This window comes from Etheostoma cragini, chromosome 9 (assembly GCF_013103735.1).
Source record: "Etheostoma cragini isolate CJK2018 chromosome 9, CSU_Ecrag_1.0, whole genome shotgun sequence".
In the NCBI taxonomy this organism is placed as follows: domain Eukaryota; kingdom Metazoa; phylum Chordata; class Actinopteri; order Perciformes; family Percidae; genus Etheostoma; species Etheostoma cragini.
The window spans coordinates 25,829,073-25,854,102 of record NC_048415.1 but is presented as its reverse complement, the minus strand read 5'-3'; the positions used below and the strand labels follow the sequence as shown (position 1 = coordinate 25,854,102).

The following is a 25,030-nucleotide window of genomic DNA, read 5'->3' as shown; positions in this document are numbered from 1 at the left end:
TAAGGCGGCATTACACCGCCTTTAAGTGTTGTTGGAAATGTTACTATTATGATTACTGTGGTTAAACTAGTCCAAGAATTTGTGGAATTCTAGTTTTTTTTCTAAATTGTTTAATTGTTAGAATTAGAAATTCTTCAATATTACAGTCAAATACATTGAATCCTAAATCTAAAATGTTCACTTCCCACATTATGAACAACCCTTTGGCAACATTTAGCAGGTTAACACTTGTCCTAACCAGCTGTTGATTTAAAGTTGAACATAAATCTCAGTATTTTGCTCATGCTGGAGATGTAGAGACTGACACTCATAGCCACAAATATTACACTATAGGACACTAAAGCAAATATAGGAATTCATTGCTTGGATTATGTGGATGGCAGCAGCTCAGTCTATAGGGAGTTGGCTTTGGAACCAAGGGTCGGTGGTTCAAGTCCCCATACGAACCAAAGTATGGTGGTAGACTGGTACGTGGAGAGGTCACCTTATGGGCACTGCCAAGGTGCAAACCCCCAAGGGTGCCTTTCCATGGGCAGCCCCCCTACTCTGACACCTGTCCATCAGTGCATGTATAGGTACTGAGCGTGTGTGTATCATAAAGTATACGTTTACATTATGTATAAAGCAAAGAATCTTGGCTATTCAAATTGTTTTACTAACTACTGTAGTGAGCACTCGGCAACTGTGTTATTCAGGGTACAAAACATAAACAATTGTAAAACCTGTATGGATCAGGAAAGTTCTACTTTTGACTGAACTTTAGACGTTCCAAAAAAAAACATTACCAACCTTCACATTAACCTTTGGAAATTCAACATCAGCCACAAAAAGTAACTTCTTTGGTGACTTTGTCTGAAACAAATATTTCAACCTAATAAGAATATTAAAAGTGATAAAATAGAACAGGACCATATTCATGCAGCAGGAATTAATAGTTGAGAGAAGTACAGAAATTGGTACATCCCACCACAAGGTGTCGCTGTGAACAGAGCTGAACGCTGTTTTTCTCCAGCTCTCTCGCGCTCTCGCTCGCTCTTTCTCTCTCCCCAGTTGTTTACGTTTATCCAACATGGAGGACGAGGTGGATGTTGATATCGAAGGAGACGAGTTTGAAAGCAGTACTAGGTGAGACTATTTACTGTAACTAATGAATTAACACTCATACAGTCTGTTGGTCTCGTGTGCTCTAGTCAACACTAGTTTATGGAGACCCGTAGTCGTTGTTTGTAGCCCCACGGTGCAGGCTACAGCGGCGGTTAGCTAGCTAGCTAGTGGGTCAGATAGATGCTAACACTAGGTGTCTCCTCGTCCCTTCTCCACAGCTTCTTTCCTTTCTGTTGCAGTGAGCTGAATGGAGGAGGTTTAGGCCAGGAGCAGTTCATACAGTCAGCGTGGAAAAGCAGCGCAGGCATACTGGTATGAGTTGACGAAGCTAACAGTCCTTCAGAGGACTCCTGTGTGACTGCGAATGCTCGTTGTTGACTTTCTGTGTCTCTCTGTTGAGCAGCCATGGGAGCTGGACAGCTCCATCAGCCCAGAGAACAGGGAGGTGATCGAGAGGATGCTGCTGGAGGAACAGTATCCTTTCACTGGCCGCGAATGCATTGTCATAACGGCTGCACAGTCTTCGGTAGCTTTTATTATTTTATTATTTAAATATGATTGATGGATTAGGTCTGCAGGAAAGCAGAAATTTGAGATTCTTTCAGCCAAAGTGTCCAAATGTTACATGGATGGTTCCATATAACGCTGAAGGATCAGTTTACTACTTTATTGAATTTTGGATGTTTGATTTTCCCCCAAAAGACTTTTGACAAAAGACAAAAAAATTGATATAATTTAGGATAAATGAGGTTTCTTGACCATGAATTTGAAAAAGAAAAAAGTGTAAAACTGGTGATATATTTGTGTTAGTGATGTGTACTGATGTGTAAAATGAAGAAAATGTTGAGAAAAAAGCATCAAAAAGTGATTTAAAAAGTATCTCAAATTTATTTATTTATTTTGACCCTGGAGGACAACACAAGGGTTAAAAATCAGAATCATAAATACTTTATTGATCCCCAAAGGGAAATTCTGTGAAAGTGAAAATCTCCACTAGACGTTGTTTCAGTGGACTTTACAATTAAAGCAACATAACAGACAGCAACAAAATAATTGAACTGCATCACTGCAGTAATAGTAAACAATACAAAATCAGCAGCATAGTTGAAAAGGTGTATTGGTGAAGGGCACAGACTGGATGTTTTTTTTTTTTTTTTTAGGTTGTAGTATAATGAGTAGAGGTGGGTTTTCAATCTAGATTTCAAAATCTCAATTAAGTGAGCTTCTTTAAGATGCAGAGGTCTGATGGGCAATAAGCGCCCCAGTCTGTAACTCATGAAATCCATTATAAATAGAATTGAATCTACTTTGTCTCTCAAATTGTAAAAATTAAAGACAAAGAAAATTTATCACAGTGATAAATGGTGCAAAAATGAATGATGAATGTTTTGAATTGATTTTTTGATGATAAATTGTTGGAATATCGGTCTGATTTTTAACTGTTTTTTCTTTTCAACTCATTGCCTGTTGACATGTAACAGTACTTTTGTTCCAAATACACAACACTCAGTATTAAATGCATTGGTCCTGAACCGTGCTTGTAGATACTACCTGACAGGTGAGGGGATTCCTAACAATATTTGGGAAAGTGATGCGAACAACGAGCCCAAAGTGAAGAAGTAAGTCAATCCTTCCTCCAATATTCAAGGTGGAGTCAGCGATCCTGGAGAAAGATTGTTGATAGGGGGTAGCGTAGGGCAACCATTGTGCATAAAGCTGGAGCAGTCTGGTGGTTTGGCAAAATCTTTCAGTTCTCAAAGCAAGTCCCCAAGGACTGAGCTGTGGCTGGGATAAGAATCGCTGACTGCCCCTTTCACATTAGCAGGGTACATGTAATTGGCGTTCATTTCATACTTTTACCTGTCTGGTGGGGGGGTTCAGGTCTCCAGTCAAGACGTCTGCCTCTGCCTCAGGCTCCTCTTCTCGTTGGTCCAAACAGGAGAAAGAACTGTTTGAGGAAGGACTGGTAAGTTTCCCCCGGCTCAGGGCGTCTTAGGTTTACACTGAACAGGCCTATAACAAATGTAATACTTGTTGTACTGTAAATGTGAGAGTACTATCTAAAATACTAGGTGTATATGTTGTGTTTTTCTGCAGGCTCAGTTTGGTCGAAGGTGGACTAAGATTGCCAAGTTGGTGGGTAGCCGTTCCGTTATGCAGGTTAAGAGCTATGCCAGGCAGTATTTTAAACACAAGGTGAGACTTTGCTTTACATTCCACCTTTGTTTTGCTGCTAACAGCAAGGGCCCACTACAGGACTTTAGACCTTATTTTCTGAGCAGCATGCAGGGTGTTTGAGGTTGTTAATACAAGCTAAATTGTAGTATCCCACAGTTAAAATTGTGTTTTCCTCAACCAGAGCGCATTCCTCAGGCAGGATTTGGAAAATAAGAATGAAGAAAAAACAATGCCTTTTGTCATGTGTATTATTATTTTATTCAGGCTAAATCAGAACCCAGTGCTGCAGCTCCCTCTGCAGGCCCTGCGCTGCACTTACAACCACCTCAGCCCACCTCCAGTCGTGCATCCTCTCAGACAAACACTGTCCGCATAGAGAAGCTTTCTGATGACGAGAATGAGGAGGTAGACATCACTGATGACCTGAGCGATGATGGAGACGGCGACGATGAGCCGCAGGCTGTTCTCAAGACTGAGTTCTGTGAGCCTGAGCAGCTGGCAGGCACTGAGATCCAGGCAGTCACAGAGGAGCAGAACGAGGCGGGTCTGACTGAGACAAGGGACCAGCCCAGCCACACCTCGCTGTTTCCACAAAGTCCCCAACCCTCATCTCCCTTACCTTCTTTAGAGAAGACCATTGTGACTGGGGTGGATGAGAAAAGCAACAAGAGAGCATCACACCCCCATAAAGACCTTCGCGCATGTGCTCAGACGGGCTCGGAGCAAGTGACAGATGAGAATGGAGGCCAGAGCTCCCAGTCTGATAGCTCAGCACAGACTGGTCCACTGGAAGAGGCCTTTAGCGATGGCACAGGTAAGACTCACGCCTGCTTGTTTTTATGTACCGTACCAGTCAAAAGTTTGGACACACTTCCTCATTCACTCGAATGGCAAAACGTGTCCACACTTTTGACCTGTACCATAAATCCACCTCATGATGGTGGCCGTTACTTGCTTTTGTGAAGTTACAATAGTTCCTATTTGTTTCCCCAGATACTGCTGATAAGACTGAGCAGAGTGCAGCTGATAGACCAGAAGAAGACCAAGAGGAGGAGGAGGAGGAGGAGGAGGAAGAAGAGCAGGAAGAAGAAGAAGAAGAGGAGGAGGAGGAGCTTAAGCCCCCTGAACAGGAAATAGAGATGGACATGGAGACCACCACTGAGGATGAGAAACAAGCTATCCCAGAGTTCTTTGAGGGACGACCATCCAAGACTCCTGAAAGATACCTTAGGATCCGAAACTACATCCTGGATCAATGGTAAAACCTTAAAACATGTTTTGGTAACTTCATTCAAGACAACGTTGCAGAAGAGGTGCTCATTACTTCTTCTGTTTACCAGGATGAAGAGCAAGCCCAAGTACCTAAACAAGACGTCAGTCCGCCCTGGACTGAAGAACTGCGGAGACGTCAACTGCATTGGGAGGATTCACACCTACCTGGAGCTCATTGGAGCCATCAACTTCAACTGCGGTAACTTTACCAACGGCATTCTTCTGTTCTTTTAAAAAGAAACCTGTCTTCCCTTTTCATTTGGAGCTCTGCCTCTTCTCTCATAGAGCAAGCAGTCTATAATCGCCCAAAGGTGGTGGACCGCTCCAAGCACAAGGAGGGCAAAGATGTGTATGAGGCCTACCAGCTCGCCCAGAGACTGCAGAGTATGGTAGGTACCCATAAACACCTAACTCCCACAAAGACACCAAGCCTCAAGCATCTGAACTATGAGTTTACTGGTTTTTGAGCTAACTGTTGATTGGCTGCACGGTTTAGCGGACCAGGAAGCGTCGTGTGCGGGACATATGGGGAAACTGGCGTGACTCTAAAGATTTGGAGGGACAGACGTATGAGGTTGGGACACTCAGACACACACTGCGTTTGTTTACACACACGTATTGATCACTTGATAAGTTCTCATTGACTATAGTTACTGTTACTGTGTTTCATTAGCATCTCAGTGCTGAGGAAGTGGCTCTGCGGAGAGAAGAGCTGAAGAAGCAGCCCAAACCCTGCAAGATCTCCAGATTAAGGGGGTGAGTGTGAGTGAGTGTGGAATTTCCGACAACCTTGTAATAACATATTTATATGTGTGTAACTACTTTCACTCCTTTTTCTAGGTCTATTGATCCCTTCCAGCTGATTCCCTGCAGGTCTTTTGGAGAGGATGTACAGGTCAGTGGCCATTTATCCCATCAGTCGTCATCGCCAATTTTTTAAATCTGAGATCATGTACACATAACCTCAATAAAAATTGAAAGGGTACTAAAATGTCCTTTTTGTTCTCCCCAGGAACCATTCCAGGTTATTGTGTGTGCAGAGACTCTTCTCATAATGGACATGGTATGCCATACACACAACCGCCCAGGCTGAATGCATTTTCCCTTAGGTATCACACATGTTACGAGTCACTCACAAAGACGATGTTTTCCGTGTGTTGCATGCACTATGAATTGATTATGTTGTTAATTCACTGATCTGTAAGGCAGGCTAATACATGATTAAAATTAAAATCTGATTCAATTGTTTCATTTATTCGGTCGTTCATTTTTATTTTATTTAAATCTTCCAAAAATGATCAAATGTTTTGTGACAGCATGCCCACGTGTCGCGAGGGGAAGTCATCGGCCTGCTAGGCGGAACTTTCAGTGAGGAAGAGAGAGTATTAAAGGTAGAGAAAGGAGGGAAACCAAAAATGTGCACAAAGGAGATTTTGACTTTTGCATTTACGAACGATTCTGTGGATCTGTGCAGATCTGTGCAGCGGAGCCATGCAACAGTGTGAGTACAGGTTTGCAGTGCGAGATGGACCCGGTGTCTCAGACACAGGCCTGTGACGTGCTGTCGTTGCTGGGCTTCAGTGTGGTGGGCTGGTACCACTCGCATCCCACCTTCCACCCCAACCCTTCAGTACGGGACATCAACACACAGGACCAGTTCCAGGTAAAATGTTTAAATCAAACTAGTCCCACTGGAGTTAGTCGATGGGAACACATGATCTGATTCTCTGTGTCCTGATTGTTCCAGAGTTATTTCTCACGCGGCGGAGCCCCCTTCATCGGGATGATAGTGAGTCCATATGACCCAGCCAACCCCTCCCCCCACTCCCAAACTACCTGCTTGTTGGTGAAAGAGAGCCAGGAGCCGTCAGGCCCACAGAGTATGTTTAACACTCACAAAGCCAGGATTTAAAAAATTAAAACAGTTAATATCAAGCAGATAATGTAGGACACACACACACACACACACACACACAGTAGCACAGTCTATCCTCTGTCTCTCTTTCTGTTCCTACCCCAGAGCTGCCCTACCGGTTTGACTTCCTGTCATCACAAGACATTCCAGACTGGGAACAGATGTTGAGAAGAGCTCAGTGGATCATCCACAAATACAGCCAAACACCCGGGTGAGTGAGAAACTAGACTGCAGTGGTCGCCCTGACACACACGTTGGCTAATTCTGCCTTTTGGGGATTGGATCAAGTTGTTAGTAAAGCTTAAAGATGTAGTATCTGAACTGTTATTTTTCTCTTACACTGGGTAGGAGTGTGCATATGGAGAGATTGTTCCGGAAAGACTCCCATCTCACCTATCTGGAGAAGGTCTGTCCAGCTGATCATTCTGCCCGCTGTTCACACATCTAACTGGCTAGTGGCTTTAACTGATTTACCTCTACTTCTACTGCTCTATTGTCTTTGTCTCATTTCACTTGACCTCTTCCTTCCATCACCTCCTTTTAGATGCTGTCATCTCTGGCCAGGTACCTGGAGCCCCTGCCAGATGAGGAGGGAGACCCCTTCCTCACCCAGATCCAGGCGCTTTTCCAGTCAGACTTTATTGCCAAGCAGCAAGAGGGGGAATCTTTTATCTTGTCCAGACCAGAAGTCTCAGATGATTTTGCTTTTGATCAGCTGATCAGCGAGGAGAGGCCCCAGGAGGGAGGAAGAGACTCTGATCCGGATTCTGGCAGAGCTTCAGATAGTAGTGCACAGCCCACGGACACAAACTCAGACACAAACAGCAGCACAGTTTTGCATCTGGGCTCTGTGTTGTCGACTGAACATGACTATTTACTGTAATGGACCATATAACTCATCTAATTCTCAAAGAATAACCACAATGTAAAGTAGAATGAAGGACAATTAAGTTTTGTATCAGTGTTACCAACTTACTTATTTAGTTTTTATAAAATGTTATGGAAATAAGCGATTCATTTTCTCAGTTCTGCAAGTTTCTTTAAAACATAAAAATAAAAATATATTTTCTTATTTTGTTGTCTTTTATATTTTTGTAATAGCTCAATATTAAGTTGTTATCGTGCTGTCGATTTGCAACAAAATGTCAGTCACATTTGCTCATAAGAGAATGCCAAGAAGAAGTAAGTTTCCTTTAAATTTAGGGAAATGCTTGCTTCCATGGCAACAAGATTAAACTAGCTAAACTAGTCAATAGGGATTTGTAATTATTAGCCTCCTCCTCAACCTATAGAAGCCCCCTCTCTACCAGAATATCCATTATGCATATGGCTTGAAGATTATAAAATACATAACCTACTTGTGTTTATCTCCAGTTTCTCATTTAAAAAAAATCTTTTTTTAGGCATTTATGCTTTTAATTAGACAGAGACTGAGGAAAGGGGAGCTGAGAGGTGTAGTTAAAGGCGTTTAAGTGTCTCTTATTATACCATACATCTAGCTAAATGCTGTTGGCTGGTAAAATATGTAAGTGGCTGCTAGATTTGACCCAGTTTCCAGCTAAAACAAACTGACAATGGTAATCCATTGAGTAGCAGAGACACACAAAAGTTCCTTTCCAATCATGCAGACACCTGATTGCCAGTTTAGCTGTTTTATTGTAATCACACACACCACATTTATTTGGAGAGACAAAAAAAAGCTTAACAAAAGTGACAGGTTAGGGCTTTCGCTGACAGAAACGGCAAACAGGAAATGTATACAGATTTTCTGTAATAATGGTTTTGCTTTTGAAATAATATATTGCCTAGTATTGCATTACACCCTCATTTCTGCTTTTCAAATATTTTTTCCATTATATTTATATGTATATATAGCCCATGTACAATCCACAGGCTCTGATCCAAATCTGGACCCAGGTGCAATATAATCCAGTTTCTTTACATTTCAATGCAGCCTGACCTAATTTAGATATCACTTGTTTAACCCAACCAGAGAAGTGACACTGACATTTGACATAGTATACAGTCATTTTAGTACCACTGGTATAAAGCTATATATTAGTGGTGCTCAAATACAAATATATTATCATAATGGTATACATAACAGTGCTTACTGAATAAGTTATAATATTCCCCCTTTTAGTTTGTTAAAGCCCATTGAGGTTTCACACACATGTCCTATGTAACTTTATTTTGGGTTTCCCCTACAGCCTTTAATCAATCTCTTTCTTGTACTCGACGACAGTTTTCTTCAAAACTCTGAATATTTCTGAAGCAGGAGTCAGTCGCTGGTTGAAAAACTCTCTCAAGTATTCAAATAGACTGTATATTAATATATTATTATACTGTCTATGGATATAACCATAGACAGTTAAAGAAAACTTAGCTAGTTACTGTAATTCCGCACTAAGGCTTAATGTGGGAAAGAGACTTCAGATACAGTATTAGGGGACCACTAAGGTCTATATAAAAGAGACTTCAGATACAGTATTAGGGGACCACTAAGGTCTATCTAAAAGAGACTTCATAAACAGTATTAGGGGACCACTAAGGTCTCTATAAAAGACTTCAGATACAGTATTAGGGGACCACTAAGGTCTATCTAAAAGAGACTTCATAAACAGTATTAGGGGACCACTAAGGTCTATATAAAAGAGACTTCAGATAAAGTATTAGGGACCACTAAGGTTTATACAAAGGTGCTGGGGATGTCAAAGCTCACATGGACACCAAAAAACCTGATCGTATTACATTGAAAAGGTTTTAAGAAATATTTAGTTGAAGCTGGATTTTGAAGCTGACACAGAATAGGTCATATACATTATTTCATATTTATTTATTTATTTGAAAAAAGAGCTATTATTTTGTTTCAAGTTTTTACAGATTTTATTTTATTACAGAAGTTATTTTTCATACAATTGAGAGATAATAAAGCATGTTCATTAACCTTTGAGGAAGCCTGTCTGAATTAGTGTTTTGAGGGCCGCCGAGTGTCCTCTTTTATGGAAATCAAAATATGGTCACCCTACTTAAAGGCAAACTATTGGAAAGGACTGGACATTGTTATTCCAAGTACACGTTAGAAACAATAACCAAAATTAGCAACCAGTAGCGGCTACCCAGTCACTACAGTTTGGTAGTTTTCGCTGTGCGCGCGCCCGCGGTCTCAGCGGGCGACTCGCCACACCGGAACGTTGTTCGCGGAGTCGTTTCTACGGGGAATCATTTTGGAAGCAGGAGCGTCAAAGGACCAACGTTCCGTACACTCTGTATGCGTGCAGTCCAGTCTGTTGTTAGTAACGTTACTGACATTTCGCGTCCCACAATGTTTTAACTCGACGTTTGAAGGTGTAATGGAACAGTTTTCCATTTCACTTTACGGCCGTCGGATAACCGAGGTTAAGTAGCTAGCTGGCGTCCACCGCTAGCAATGACATTGACTGCAGTGTTGGGACAGTTGTTCGAACGTCTAAAGTTACGTTAAGTCAAAAAACAACAAAAAAGTAACGTTCAAAACCTTTGCAAGTTAAGTCCACTATAGTATGAGGAATTCAAGCCCTCTCATATAAGACACGAGCGTTTCTGCGTCGTCTGTAGTCTTTTAAAAAGACCTGACAGCCTGGCAAGTCATTTAGGAAGTTTTACATGCGAGGACAATATGTTTTTACCATTTTTTTTAAAGAGCAGTCGCTTTTCTCTTTCTGCACATCTGACATTAAACTTCCAGGTCTGCAGACGAGCTGGGCATCCTGTGAAAAAGGCCCACTCGGTTTCTTTCCCTCTCAGCTGTCACAGAACAGCCCACTTTGTTCACTTTAGAGCCACTCCAAGGGCAGCACCACCCGTCTCATTCTGCAGCTATGGGAGGACGCCACTAAAGACCACTTTACCTCTGCACCCTGGTCCTGTCCTGGAACAGCGTGGACAACTGTTCCACACCTCAGCCCCTGTGAGGGCCCTGCCTGCTCCTGTCATATGGTTGCTGCTCAAACCTTTGCAGAAGATCACGGCCATAATACTGGGCAGGTAGGAGACACACTGGAGCTCCATACACTTACATTGAGAAATGGGTTCATGGCTTTAATGCAACAATGTTTAATTATACTTAAAGAGCAATGTGCAGTGTGGACACCCCTATACAGCATAGTGTATATTAATGATAAACAACTAGATTTTCAAAACTGGATATATATAACTGCCATAAATGATATTTTGAGATACAATTGTGATAAAATAACTTGCGCATTTATAAATCTATGTAAGGTCCCATGACATGATGACCTTAGAGGTCCCCTAATACCGTATCTGAAGTCTCTGTTATGTAGGCCATAGTGGTTCCCTAATACTGTATCTGAAGTCTCTGTTATATAGACCTTAGTGGTCCCCTAATACTGTATCTGAGGTCTATGTTATATAGGCCTTAGTGGTCCCCTAATACTGTATCTGAGGTCCATGTTATATAGGCCTTAGTGGTTGCCTAGTACTGTATCTGAAGTCTCTTTTATATAGACCTTAGTGGTCCCCTAACACCTGTATCTGAAGTCTCGGTTATATAGGCCTTAGTGGTCCCCTAATTCTGTATCTGAAGTCTCTTTCACAAAAATCAGCCTTGGTGCAGAATTACAGCCACTAGAGCCAGCCCCACAATGAGCTTTGTGCCATTTCTGAGCCTGTAGCTTTTGATGAGGAGAGAGGGGGGGCAAGGTGGAGGCTGGGGGTGTGGTCTTGAACATTTCTTGCATACATACAGTAATTTGGTCACCATAGTTTCAATTCATTCTCAATCCTACCCTTTTTATTTTGCTGTTGCCCTGAAGTGTCAAACTTCTTTTTTTTGACACTAACCTGTTTTTGTCCTGGCTTGTCTCATCTGTTGTTATATAATTTGAAATCAATTTAACCTGCAAAACGTAACCACATACGTGGACTGATTAAATAGTAACAATTGGCACACATAAGGCTCCACAATACACAACAATCACTGATGCACAATAATGAACTATATCGCGAAAGACACTTAGAGGTTTCTTTGAGTTAGTTGAAAGGGCGTATTAGTAGAAAACTACACCTCAAGGATTTCCAAAGTTTTTGTAAACCAAGGACCCTTTTACTCAAAGAGACATGAACCAAGGGCCCCCTACTACTAATATTAAATGAAATGAAGTTGCATATTAAACTGGGCCTACAATAATGTGTGGATGGCCTAAAGCCTTAATGCATCGCTTTTTAGTGCATAGAATACTAAGCTATTAAATTAATAATTGTCTGCATGATTTCAATGGGTACCCTATCTCTAGGACAGTAAGCCGATCATCAGAGGGGATTTAAATTTGCTAAACATATGTTGGAATCATGTTGAGACATTTTCATTTTTTTTTTCAAACTTTCAAAAATGAACAATAATTTGCAGCAATGGTGCTCTTTTATGTTTATTTCAATGTTCAAATGCCTCAATAAAAATAATGTTAAATAAAAGTAAATTATGTTTCAAACGTGCAATGTGCTGTATTTTAGCAGAATACCAAAAAACAGCAGAAGGGCAAAACTGAGTACACTTTAATATCTGTTTATTTAAATAATATTGTTATTGTGATATTCAACAACGTTACATCATAGCAAATCTTTTTTTATCATATTGGGCAGCCCTAGTATGGAGGCAACTATATGAAAAAACGATATGTTATGTGTCATGTATGCAGCATTTGAGTCCCAGACCAGTTTCCTCACAGGAAGGCATATTGGATCCTGACATTCTATCAGGGAGGCATCATCCATTTATTTGGTTCTGTTTTTGGGTCAGCTCCCCCATCATGGAACTCTTTGCAGTATAGAGGGTTGCTTTGTTTTGTCACTATTCCAAAAAGTGTTGGCCTACTTGTCTACTTTAATATTTGACTGTTTCCTGGGGGAAAACACACATAATTACTTCAACATTTTGTGCTTTTTTGTGAATGTTTTGATGCTGTTTTTTGGCAAGACCTACTTTGAGATTTTAGTGGTTCTTGCATTTTCTATTAAATAACAACATGCATATCTATCCAGACATGAAATAAGGTTTAACTTAATTTTCTTCTTCTCATACTTTAGCACTGTAGGGCAGTATATGATTTTAAATGTACTGCATAAGGCTGTGTGCTACATGATCCGGTATCACAGACCTTGTGTGGCCTTCCTCTGCACAGGAGTATTAGGAAGTGGTGGGTGGCTTTACCAGCTAACCGCCGGCAGCTCATGCGCGAATGGGTCCGGCAGCGTCGCTGGCATCTGGCAGCGGGGGCAGGCGTTGCTATGGTGATTGTAGCCCTCCTCCTCCTGACCCACCTGGATGAGTCCCCAATTACGGGACGGACCCGCCTCCTGGTGTTCAGCAGAGAGAACTACATGGAGCTGGCAGCGCTGACTTCAGAGGCGGTGAGAGATGGACCAGGGCGTGCGTGTGTGCTTGCGTGCGTGCATGTGTGTGTGTTTCTTTTAACAAGATTCAGAGAGATACAAACAGTGATGATAGGTCAGATGATATTTAGTAAAAGGAGGAAATGGGGGCAGATAGTCAATATGAGGAGCATATTGCGGCTGTAAGAAGTCCAAAAGAGTTGCACACATGTGACGGGCTTCTGATTGTATTGCAATGATTTAATTTTTCTTCTTCTTCCATATGTACAATTCACCTAGCACTGTTGTTACCTAATGTAATTGTTACCTGGTGAGTAGAAATAAGTATGTAATGCTGCGGTCAATAAAAGTGTCTGCTCCTAGCTTCACCCCCTCTCCGTCAAAGCCCAAAAGAAAAAAGGTGCACAGGTGAAGCAACCAAATAAATCACTTCCGCTCACACCGTCATGAAAACGCCCACCACCTACAATATCAGCGATCACTCAATAAATGAGACAACATAAAGTGGCTCCTACAGAGCAATTAAATGAAATTATTCCCTCAGCAACCTCTAGCTCCCCCGGTAGATGGCATGTGGCCTCTTGCTGCGTGTCCTCCTCTCTGTCTTCCCCCCTTTTCTGTCATTCTTCAGCTGATCTCTTAAAAAAAAAAGAAATTACTAAAATTGTGTGTGTGTCTGTGTGTCAGTACATGGAGGAGTTTGCAGAGCTGTTGGTTCCGGTCACTGACCCTCGTCACCAGGTGGTGGAGCGGGTGGTGCAGCACCTGGCACAAAGAAACAAGGACATCCCTGAAGTGTCGGAAGTCACCTGGAGCATCCACGTGGTGCAAAGTCCCAACATCAATGCCTTTGTCCTACCGGTAAGTCACATGTCGTATCATCATGTTAAAGTCAAATGTGAGGATTTTTTATTTTTATACACATAAAGAATATCTTCAAACACCACATGAATCATGCTTGGATTGTACTTTCCCTTATGTAGAACGGGAAAGTTTTCATTTTTACGGGGATGCTGGACGCTGTGGCGGATGTTCACCAGCTCACCATTGTCCTGGGCCACGAGATGGCTCATGCTTTATTGGGACACTCGGTAAGTACACAACCCTCTGCAGACTGGGTTTGTAGTTGTAGCATTGTTTATGCCCCTGATTATATCACTATATGTCATCAAATTATTTACTGTAGGATAGGGTTGGGTGAAAAAAATTGATTCTTAGATGCATCTCGATTCTTTCTGGAACAATTCAATGCTTAATTCTGATAAGTTAATAATTGATTATTTAAAAAAAAAACGTTGATTATTATTTATTTAGAAGGTACTGTCTCCAGAAATGTAAAAATCAGGAAAGAGAGTGACAAAAACTTAGAGTTTAGGCGAGAGTGCAGAAAAAAACCACACAAATGGCAAAAAGGGAAAATAAATGTAGTTTTGTATATGATCTAAAAAGACATACATAAAATAATTGGGCAAAACACAAAAAGTCTGTTGATCTACTTTATCACATTACATGTGACCACCTCATGTTTCAAGTTTCTAAGAAGCCAATTCTCCACCTTTAAACATGACATGAGCCTCTGACGTGGACGATCACTGTGAGAGGAGGTGGCTTTAACAAGCATGTTTAAGGCGTAAGCATGGAATGACTCCACAATAAAAACCTCAAGTAGACAAAAAAAACCTTAAAACGTGTGTGACAAATGTGTGCATATGTCAAAATCGAACCAACTCAGATTTATATGTACATTTTTTAAATCACACATGGAAATGTACATACGAGACTGCAATAAGCATGGGTTTCTACTGTATTCATTTACATTGTTTCTTCAATGCAAGCTGTTGTATGAGAGAGTCTATGGATCTATTTAGATGGCACAAAAAGACATAGCACTCTAGAGTTTGGTACAAAAACCCAGAAACCTGTTTAGCGCTGTGGAGAATGATGTGCTGCAGTGTACAAAAGCCTGTGTGCAGTGTGCTGACATTTGAGAGGCGCAGCTAGTGGTAGCAGACCTTGCTTTGCATGAGGATGAGTCATTGGAACCACTTATAGCGCAAAAACAAAGTTTAGTCATTTAAAAGCCCTTGGCACACAGTAAAAGTTACAGCTGGCGGTCTTTCAGATTTCTCTTACCCAAGGTTGTAAAATAAGTATATGGGGACCTCCTATAAGTGCATTATACAATCGGTTCCCCTGACTAGAGCCTGACTGATTTTTAAGGCCGATACAATACAAATATTTTGGTTATTTAAAATCCGATATATTGGCCGATATATATATTTTTATATCCAGATACACGTAACAAAACAGCAGCAACGTTAGTTATTTGTAGTTATTTATGAATTCCCACTAAAATAATATGATAATAATTTGTTTTTCAGTTAATTATTATTAACAGCCATTATAAATACATATAGTTTGGGAAATATCTAACATTGGCAGATAGTATTGGCCTACCGATATCGGTCGGGCTCTACTCCTGACTGTTCCTCAGCCCCCCCGCTTCATCTCAGTAACGTAAAGTATCGCAATGGCTGAAGTGGCCCCAGTTGCACTGTTATTGCATCAGCCGGTGATAAAGACTCACTGACAATCCTCTCCAAACACTCACTAATCCTGTCTGTGCTATGACGACCAAAGTCCTGTCGGCCCAGGCTATTGTCATGCCCCATTCATCCTCCACAGATGGCTATGCTACAAAAAAACAAACACTCTTTTTGTTTGGAAAAAAAAAACAAAAAGTGTCTAATGAAGTTGTGGGTATTTCAAGACTTAAAACGTCCCAGGAGGAAATGCTTGAAGGAGATTTTAATTAGATGAAGGGAATGAGCATCGATGGGCTTGGTATTACCGAGTAGGTGTGCCCTATTGGATTGGCTGTTAAAACCTCTAAATCTGTGTAAAAGTAAAAGTTCCTCTAAAATAGATGGGAACAATCAATATGTTCCAGCAGCCTTGTTGTTCCAAAAACTTTGGGCCTCTGTTATTCTCTCCCTATCCCATTCTTGCCTCTTTCTTTTACCCTAATCATTTACTTTCTACATTCCTTCCTTGTCTCTCTCCTCTGTCACCTCCTCCTTGACATCCAAGTCTCTCTGCTCTCCACCCGCAGGCAGAACAGGCCAGTCTGTCTCATGTCGTGGACCTCCTGTCCCTTATCCTGCTGACAGCCATCTGGGCCGTGTGTCCTCGAGACAGCCTGGCTCTGCTGGGACAGTGGGTACAGGGCAAGCTTTCCCAGGTGAGGCCTATTCCAGACTGATGCACAGTATTATCACACTTTCCTGGTTGGCATTTAATTGAAGAAACATCACATTTTCACACAGAATGTTCACTAAACAGGCAACACTTTTACTATAGCTTACGTTTAGTGCCATTGTGATTGTAGATCTGTCTGAAGTCTTAAGAAATTAGAGTACTGGAATAGACTTGGTCTGTTGATAAGGGGAATGTGAAAAGTGTATTAATCTTAGTTTGTATAACCTCATACATATGTCATTTGTCTCTCTCTTAGTTGATGTTCAGCCGTCCTTTCAGTAGGAAACTGGAAGCTGAGGCTGATCAAGTTGGATTGCAGTTGGCTGCAAAGGTATCATCATCACCTGTTTTTACATAACCAAAAGTAAAAAATATCTGTTCACTCATTTCTAGGAGAGCTAGGCAGCCAGAGAAAGCTGTTCTACAATGTATAATATGTATTATAAGGTTTTCCCTCAAATTTCAGTCTGTTTCAGTTTGTTTTGGATCTGTTTTTTGACTGTATTTAGTCTGTTTTTGGCCAGGTTTCCGTCTAGATTTGGACTGTTTTCAGCGTGTGATTTTTTTTTCAGACATTATTATCAATATCATTATCAGAGGGATATCTTGGACTTTCGACATTACATTTTTAACAGAAAGCTATTGAGTTGCATTTACAAATTGTAGGATCCGGGATGTTTGGAGCTTGACCCATCCAAGGGACTAAAAGTTGGCCTTTGTTATTTCAGTTCCCTAACTTTATGGTAGTAATACCAAATCGAGTACCTCTTTAACATAATGTAATACTACTAATGACCATTGTTGCATTTTGGGAGTCATAATTAAGAAATAGTTTAAGCTTTTTACTCTTAGTTGGGTAATCAGTGTTTAACATTGCAAAATTAGCTGCTGCTGTCCAACCTTGTAATCTGTCTGCAGGGCACTAGGGGGCACTGTTGTCAAAGTAAACTAAAGTCAGGATTTTCATCTCAGCACCTGACTCTTTGTGTGTGTGTGTGTGTGTGTGTCTGTCTGTGTGTGTGTATCTGTGTCTGTGTGTCTGTCCTTCCCAGGCATGTGCAGATGTGCGAGCAGGACCTGTATTCTGGCAGCAAATGGAAATCAGAGACCAGCTGACAGGAGAGCCCACCTTCCCCGAGTGGCTGTCCACACACCCGTCACACAGAAACAGATTCGCTCAGCTGGATCGCCTTATACCACAGGTACAGACACACACTAATAAGATTCTCTGCTCAGTTCAAATAACAGCAGGGAGAACTTTATTTCTTTTACCTGATTCATGTGTTTGTCTTAAGTAAAAGACTCTTTGACCCCGGTGTGATGAGAGAGCCCTACCCCTGTTGTGCAGGAGAAATAGTGTCGCTTTAGGAGCTGTTGGAAGGAGTCTTGTTGGAACTAATGAAGCATCTGGAGAGATGTATATCCACCTGCAGACATGTGGCAAGGAGGAAGAAGAGACTCAGGGAGGAGAGGAAAAGATGCAAGGTTTTAGGAAGACAGGAAAAGCATTTTGCCACACAGGGCCCTGGATTTGATGAGTTGACGATCTGAAAAAAACTCCGCCCCATGGTAGAAGCTCTATCTCACAGTCTTACACACTGTCCTGGCACTGTGGCAACAATCGATGGTGTCCTAAGGCTAGCACGAAATCAACAAGCGGTTAGCACAGCAACTTCTATTGAAAGAGTCAGCATTCCCAATCATTATGTTTTGTGTGTGTGTGTGTGTGTGTGTGTGTGTGTGTGTGTGTGTGTGTGTGTGTGTGTGTGTGTGTGTGTGTGTGTGTGTGTGTGTGTGTGTGTGTGTGTGTGTGTGTGTGTGTGTGTGTGTGTGTGTGTGTGTGTGTGTGTGTGTGTGTGTGTGTGTGTGTGTGTGTGTGTGTGTGTGTGTGTGTGTGTGTGTCTCAGAGGGAGAGACAAGGTATTAGGCAGAGGGAAGTTTAACCTTGACTCTTGATACACCGTCAGATGCTCCAAGTATGAAAGATGAACAGATGGGTAAACCTCTAATTGTTCATCAGGTGCCAGTGTTGTTGTGTGTGTACACGTTCTATGTGTGAGTGTGTGTTTGTGTGTCATATCCCTGTGTGGTAGATTGACCTCTAGCAGCAGCCGTTGTCGGGGCCAGGCTGCAGCCACAGGCAGTGAAGTGATGAAGACTGTTGTTTGGGGATTCATCAGCCGTGTGTGTGTGTGGGTGTGGAATTACACACTCCTCTCACCAAACAGTGGGATCCAGCATGGCAGCACATATGAGCCAGTTAACAACTGAGCTCACTTGCGTGAAAGTGGTGCATAATGTGATGTTTTTAACCTTGCGAGAGGGGACAGCATCAAGCTACTTAACCCAACTCTTGTGCAGGTACTCCGCCTCCACTAGTGCGATCATCATCCTTAAGCAAAGCGCATTAAGTCCACTGGTAGCATGAGAGGAAGAGCCTGTTGAGTGGAAGCCAAGTGCATGTATGCATTGATTTTTGTAGTGGATTCTAAGTGAAAGGTTAATAAGTTTGGTGTGTGTGAGACAAACAGAGAGAATGTTTCTGCCTGCTTGGGAGTGCTTGTAGTTAGTTCCTACCAGCTCTTCTTATCCAGCCTGTATTTGCTAGATTTAAAGAAGGGAGGTTGCATCTTTAGCCATATTGTTATGCCTCTCTGGAAGTATGGATAGCATTGTCAGTCAGTCCACCACTTCAGACTGATTTGACCAGACTGATTTCTGAATGAATATAGACTCTTTTTTGATTCTTCCTGTGTTGTCCCATCTTGTTGCTGTGTCTTTAGCGTTTATCAGTTTATCTTTGTTGTGTTAGTTTATCCTTGGTTCTTCACATTCTCCTCTCCTTCTTCCTGTCACATTCACTTCAGTTCACAGCAGTGTTATTACTTTATCTACTACACTGTAAAAAGAAACAACAAATGGCCCATCACTACAGAAACAAAGATATTTATTTTAAGGCGTATAATATCCATCTTTTAACCTGTTGATAAGTCAGTACATATTTATCTATGAGTGTGGCTTAATGTCTGTTCTTCATTGTCTCTGTCCAGGCTCTGGAGTTGAGGGAGAGCTGCCTCTGCCCTGCTCTACCTCCTACGGACCCTCGTGTCGTCTTCTCCAAAAGTGTCCACGTGTTGCTGGAAAACGCTAAGCACCAGGAGAGAGAAGGGCCAGAAGGAGCACGCAAGCCCCGCCTGCCCCACAGCCCGGTCTCACTCCCCACTGGATTGTGTGCAGCTCTAACTACCCAAACTGGCCTCCTTCCTTACCCAAATGTGGATCAAGAAATTAAAAGCCCAGTCGCTTCCGTAGCTTCAGCTTTAGTGGGGACAGCCTATGTCCCTGCTCTTGCTGAGCAGGAGGGACCCCACCCTGTGGTGCAGAGCATCAGCTGACAGAGTTGTTAAATCCAGAGTTCAGACTAACTGGCTTTTGTATGAGTGAGTGAGTGAGTGAGTGAGTGAGAGAGAGCGAGAGAGAGAGATTTTAGCAACCCTGAATGCACGGGTGGTGAAGTGGTAAAGTTTCCTCCTAACATTGCAGAAACCGAGAGTTAGTCCTTTTCTCTGCATTTGCCAGCACAATGGAGGGCGGAGCTGGGGATGGCCCTGTGGAAAAAATTGGCTTTGGAGAAAATTAGTGAAAAAAGTCTATCTGATCTATACTAACTATAACTGAATTCAAAGCCGCTGCTAACCTTCCCCTTTACCGCACACCCTGCTGACTGAGCTTTAGAATATGTTATTCTTGCCTAGTAGCTACAAAGATGCCACATTAATTAAATAACCTCAAACAAGAAAACGCCGAATGAATCTTAGTAAAGCTTCCATACATTGCCAGATTAATATGTGCATTATTCATCGACACATGGGCCAGAGTAAGCAGTTTGTGTGTGCATGTTGGAGGCACCGTCCATGGCAGAAAGAGGACATCTACATTTTAATTATGACGACTACATTTTTATGCCACACACACACAGCACTTTATGCATTTTCTACCCTGAGGGACTTAATTGTGTAAATTTATGCCGGGTTGTACCCAGGTTTTAAAACAAAGTCTTCTGCACAGGAATGCCAATATCCACTGTCAAGCTCTGAGTACTCTGTCATGGGATTTTGTAAAATCTTATTTAACAAGGCAAGTTGACTGAGAAAACAATCTTATTTACAACAACAGCAAAGAGTAGGGAACAGTTATGGTTCACATCTTCTTCTTTTTTTAAGATTATCTTTGGGCATTTTTAGGCCTTTATTGACAGGACGCTGTGTGTGTGTCTCTGTGTGTCTCTGTGTGTACTTGGTTTAACTGTGAAATCAAAGAACTGTGTTTTAATATGGGATAAATAAACAAAAATAAATACAAATTATTTATGTCATGCAATTTAGGTTCAGCTTCTGTTTCAGTTTACAAAACAGATCAACAGCTTACTTGTGCTGTGAAAGCTTTGTTTGTCTATATGATAGTAAGTGGCCAGTGGTAGGTTTTTCCACAGAAATGTGCAATAAAAAGCCAAGGGAATATTGTTTATTGAGTATCAATAACTCAGCAACAAGAACCGGCTCTGTTTCCAAGTAGCAAGCAAAAAAATAAATAAGCTTGAAAAGAAAAATGCTTTATGTTGGCTTTTTTCCCCCACACTGTAAGATCCACTGAAATTCCAATTGATCAGGTATTTACATTTATCAACCGCAGGAATTAGATTCATGGAAACGATGTAATATGTACTGTGTGTGTTTGAATGTGTAAGAGGAAGTGATCAGCCTGTGACAATGCATAAGAACATCAAAACCCTCCCATTCCCACACCAACCAATTAGACAGTTGGTAAAAGATGAGAGGAGATGTAAACTGAGTTGTAGATTTCTTAGAGTGTGTGTGTGTGTGTGTGTTAGCAGAAGTAACGTATTGATGCCAGGCTCCTGGGGAAACTCATGGCCTCTCACAGCTGATCAGACAGACGTACAGTTTGGAAATCTCATAGGCAAGATAACACCAAGGCAGTCGTAATCAAATGAAAGCTACTACAATTCCCATTAGTCAGTTTCACCGCAGTGCTTTTATAATGTCTGCCAACTGTTCCAAGTTCTTGTTTCTTAAATTCTCGATATACGTCTTACGATCTGGTGATTACTCCGTTTTAAAGCCCGTTGGTGCAACATCTGAGTTCCCTTTGGAGCATGGCCCTCTGTGATTCTGCTGCAGAAGACAGAAAGAAACCGAAGCGTAGACTGAAGCTCCGATGTCTCTAGGTGTTGCTCTTCCTGGTCACACAGATTTGACCTTGCTGTATTTATGGATCCCCCTTTAGCTCTAATTCATCCAAATGGAGACTTCCCATTTCTTGGCCACATTGTTTTGGGCACGCTGAAGCATCTGGATGCAGCTCTCTCAACACTCCAAGAGAAATTGGAACATGAGCAGGCAACAGCAGGCACACTCACACCCAGCGGTAATTGTAATGAGCGTGATACAATACACACACAGTGTGCTGAGTAATTGTAGCCTACTGCTGGAGTCTAAACATGACTGCGACAGAGGGCTTAATCAAAGAAAACAAAGAGACAGCAGAAGTCAAAGGGATTGAAAGGACAGAAATGGAAATTAGACAAAGTGGAAGCATGGGGATTGACAGGAGAATAGAAAATATTTCAAGTGTGTGAAAGAGCATCTTTTTTGTGTTATTTACATTTAAATGAAACATTTGATTTTTTTAACATATTTTTACTGAAATACTGGATAGGAAAGTCCTACTATTCTATGTAGTTTCTCAGTGTTCACATATGTAGCCTTGGGCAGATCTGTTCACCAAAGAGAGATAGAAATCAGGTGTCTGCCTTACGTCTGCAAATTCACCTCAAGTCTTAAGATTGTTGTGTGTTTGTATACTCGAACGCCCACTAGAGACATCACAGACGACTACTGAGACCTCTGACAAACTGCTTGCAGGTATTTTTTAAGATATTGACAAGCAGAGAAGCGTTGACAAGTAGAAGAAGAACAAGAAAAGGTAGCACACCCACAACAGAGAAAGCTGAATGCACGATAGACGGCAAAACCCAAGATGCTATTTCCCAACAAATACATTCCCAGAGAGAGTCAGGGCAGCGAGAGAGCAGCCCAACACATCTGCTGTGTAGGTAGCTGAATGATGTCCCAGAATGCAGTCTGGCTACCTTCTGACCTCCCTGTGGAGTGTTGCTCGAAGTGGCTCATTCACAGTCCCATTTCTTGGATCCACCCCGACACACATGCAGCAGCTGCTGTGGTGGCGTGAACAGGGAAAATGGTGATGTGTGTGTGTGGTAAAAGTTGCTGTGTCCTTCCGCTGTGCATTAATTATACATGTGGCATGTGGGTGTCTGATTGAAATGAATATTTTACTGCTTTTAATCACTGCCATTGCCAGAGTGATGGAGCATCTGGCTGTGTTACCTGGGTAATTAAAGATGCTGTCTCACACATGCACACATGCAAGTCTCAGAGGTTGTGTCTGCAGTATGAGACGGAAGTACTCCAGAGGCTTACTAATGAGTAAAATTCGATTTGAAAAGGTTTTGAAGCAATGGGACACATGAAAAAAAACTAAAGATTGCTTTTGTCTAATTTTGATTAGCAAAAAGCTTTTCATACAGGCCAGGGGACAATGGAAAATGTCTTTTAGTTGATGTGGGATTAGCATTGGGCAGAGGTATCCTTGGCTGCACTTAAATCTTTATTTGTGTTGTCATTTTGAGCCCTAACTGGAACATTTAGAGACATATACAGTAGTTAAACATGGTGGTCCAACCTATGTGACGTTTCTGCTGTGCTTATTTTATGTGCTGTGTTGCTTTGCTAAAAACCAAATCCAGGGTTACGAGGAGCAACATCTTACCGCTTACTGGGCTCATTACTAATTTTCTCAAATTTGTGGCCCAAAAAGGTAAATTAGGTCTTACACCTAATGTTAATTTAAGTGTTGAAATATGAAAGCACCAAGCATGCACAAAAATGCCTCGTGCAGCTTTAATTTGAGCTAACGTGTGCGCTAATGTCTGCATTTGTCACACAGTACAGCATTTTTAGTGCAGATGATTAAAAAAAAATTAACACAAGCATAAATGGAAATTGGTCTCCACTTTCTAGTTAAAGATGATTTATAAATTTGGTGTTTTCAACATGGTCTTAGGTCAGTGGTTCCCTGTGTAACTGTGCAGTCTGTTGTGTGAACCGCAGGGAAGGAACAGTCTGGCATGGGGTCATCGAGGCTATCTGGGGGTTCTCTTTCAACACACAATACAGGTCCTCCTCTAATGGCTCCTCATGTCTGTCTTATCATCTCGATCTGTGTGTATGTGTGTGTGTGTGTGTGGTTGAACTGATAGAGTTTTTTTCATAGTCTGGCTGCTCTGATGCTATTAGAGATTAGGATGTTAACACAGTCCCTCATCTGACTGCATCGATCCCAACCCTTGCAGTGGAATCACATTAATACTAACAACGTCAGGTACAAGCTTTTTAGCTCTCTTCAGCCCTCTCTCTCTTTTTACATCTGCTTCTCTGTCAGTGTTGATTTAAATTTGAATAACCAGCGTTCTTCTCCATCTTTCAAAAGGCAGAGGGTTCAATCTAATGAAGGGCAAGAGGGAATGATGATTGCAAAAGCAGAGGGGGACTATAGAGGACGTGGAAATAAGATGCAATGAAATTGTTTAAATCGGTTTTCCTCAGCTACTTCGACACTGTTAGCTTTCAGTGTTTGAGCGCCTATATCAAGTCACAACTAAGGTGAGCGTATTAGGATAGTGAAACATTTCTTTGTGTGGGCCTTTGAGGAAAATGAACAGAATGCAACAGTACAGGTTACTTAAAGCAGGTGGTGACAGTCAGATTAAAGGTGGTTTATGACCGTAATACATCAAAATTGATACAAAATTAAAGTTTAAATGTTGAGTGCAGGACTCTGCATTTGTCACACTGCATTTTACAATTAACTTAACCCCTTTTAGAACATTTGGTTGGTCACTCATGAGTTAAGACAAAACAAAAACCAACATAGACCCTTTTAACCCCTCTCTGTGTCCGTCAGTGCAGCAGGGCATTATAGTCCTTCTCTCACCTCCTTTGTGGTCCTCGTGAATCCAACAAGATAACATAGGTGAGAAAGAAATCACACCAAAACACTGTCAATGTCAGCTGTGTTCAACAAACTGTGACGGACCTGGTTGAACAGTCGGACCAAGAGTAGCCTACTGTACAACTGGCCAGCAGAAAAACACATTCAACACTGATTTTTATCCACACCTTAATTAGCTTATGAATATGATGTCACTTATGTACTTATACACTACTGTATAGCAGTGTTCACAGAGCAGCCAACTCTGAAATTTTAAATTTAGGAGCCTTTCATCACCTCATGAAAGCACCATGGTCTGCAATGACAAAAATAATTTCTTTCTATATTCGCAGCCTCGCCATTATAATAAAATGTATTTGAGATAATGTAAGTCCACCAAACATGTGTCTAGAGCTCTTAGAGTCTATAGCTTGAGTTTCAGGAGCATTCTGTTGGCCATTGTTTTATGTGTTCCTGCCACTAAATAATTTTGTTCATGGATGGACCAGACAGTTGCTACATGCTTATCAGCAGCCATTAACTTTACAGTAATAAACCTAGATTACCTAAATTTGGTCTGTCCCGTTTTTATTGGTCTTGTAGGCCTAGACAAACACACACATACACACAGACCGTTAATATTAATACAGTCTATGACACACACACAGTCCTCAGAGGAGGTTTAATCAGGCAATTAATGGGAAACACCTGTGTGCGTTCACCATGGGTGCGCGTCTTCCAACTTCTTTTTTTTTTTTTTTTTTTCTGGGTTGTGCTCTTCCAGCTTGGTTTGCAAAAATAGTGTCGGTGACGTTT

General features: G+C 41.6%; 3 protein-coding genes across 3 annotated transcripts in view; all 3 read left to right on the top strand.

Moving 5' to 3' along the window:
- suco (SUN domain containing ossification factor) overlaps positions 1-7,115 on the top strand; it is a 51,489-nt gene extending 44,374 nt beyond the window's left edge. The window contains exon 25 of the transcript XR_004657777.1: positions 7,105-7,115. The gene's annotated coding sequence lies outside the window, so the exon portion shown is untranslated. The remainder of the gene's footprint in view (positions 1-7,104) is intronic.
- On the top strand, positions 1,037-7,541 carry mysm1 (Myb-like, SWIRM and MPN domains 1). The gene is made up of 20 exons (XM_034880572.1): positions 1,037-1,125; positions 1,344-1,416; positions 1,508-1,578; positions 2,649-2,723; positions 2,986-3,070; positions 3,202-3,300; positions 3,547-4,096; positions 4,276-4,540; positions 4,623-4,753; positions 4,840-4,943; positions 5,051-5,128; positions 5,228-5,310; positions 5,395-5,449; positions 5,567-5,617; positions 5,871-5,945; positions 6,029-6,217; positions 6,302-6,434; positions 6,575-6,680; positions 6,818-6,875; positions 7,014-7,541. The coding sequence occupies exons 1-20, from the start codon at positions 1,070-1,072 to the stop codon at positions 7,350-7,352; spliced, it is 2,676 nt and encodes an 891-aa protein (XP_034736463.1). The 5' UTR covers positions 1,037-1,069; the 3' UTR covers positions 7,353-7,541.
- Positions 7,542-9,708: 2,167 nt separating this feature from the next.
- On the top strand, positions 9,709-19,598 carry oma1 (OMA1 zinc metallopeptidase). Its single transcript, XM_034880598.1, has 8 exons — positions 9,709-10,495; positions 12,652-12,880; positions 13,550-13,723; positions 13,846-13,953; positions 15,975-16,103; positions 16,377-16,451; positions 17,173-17,322; positions 19,171-19,598. Exons 1-8 carry the CDS (start codon positions 10,128-10,130, stop codon positions 19,513-19,515), a joined length of 1,578 nt encoding a protein of 525 aa, XP_034736489.1. The 5' UTR covers positions 9,709-10,127; the 3' UTR covers positions 19,516-19,598.
- Positions 19,599-25,030: the final 5,432 nt, after the last annotated feature.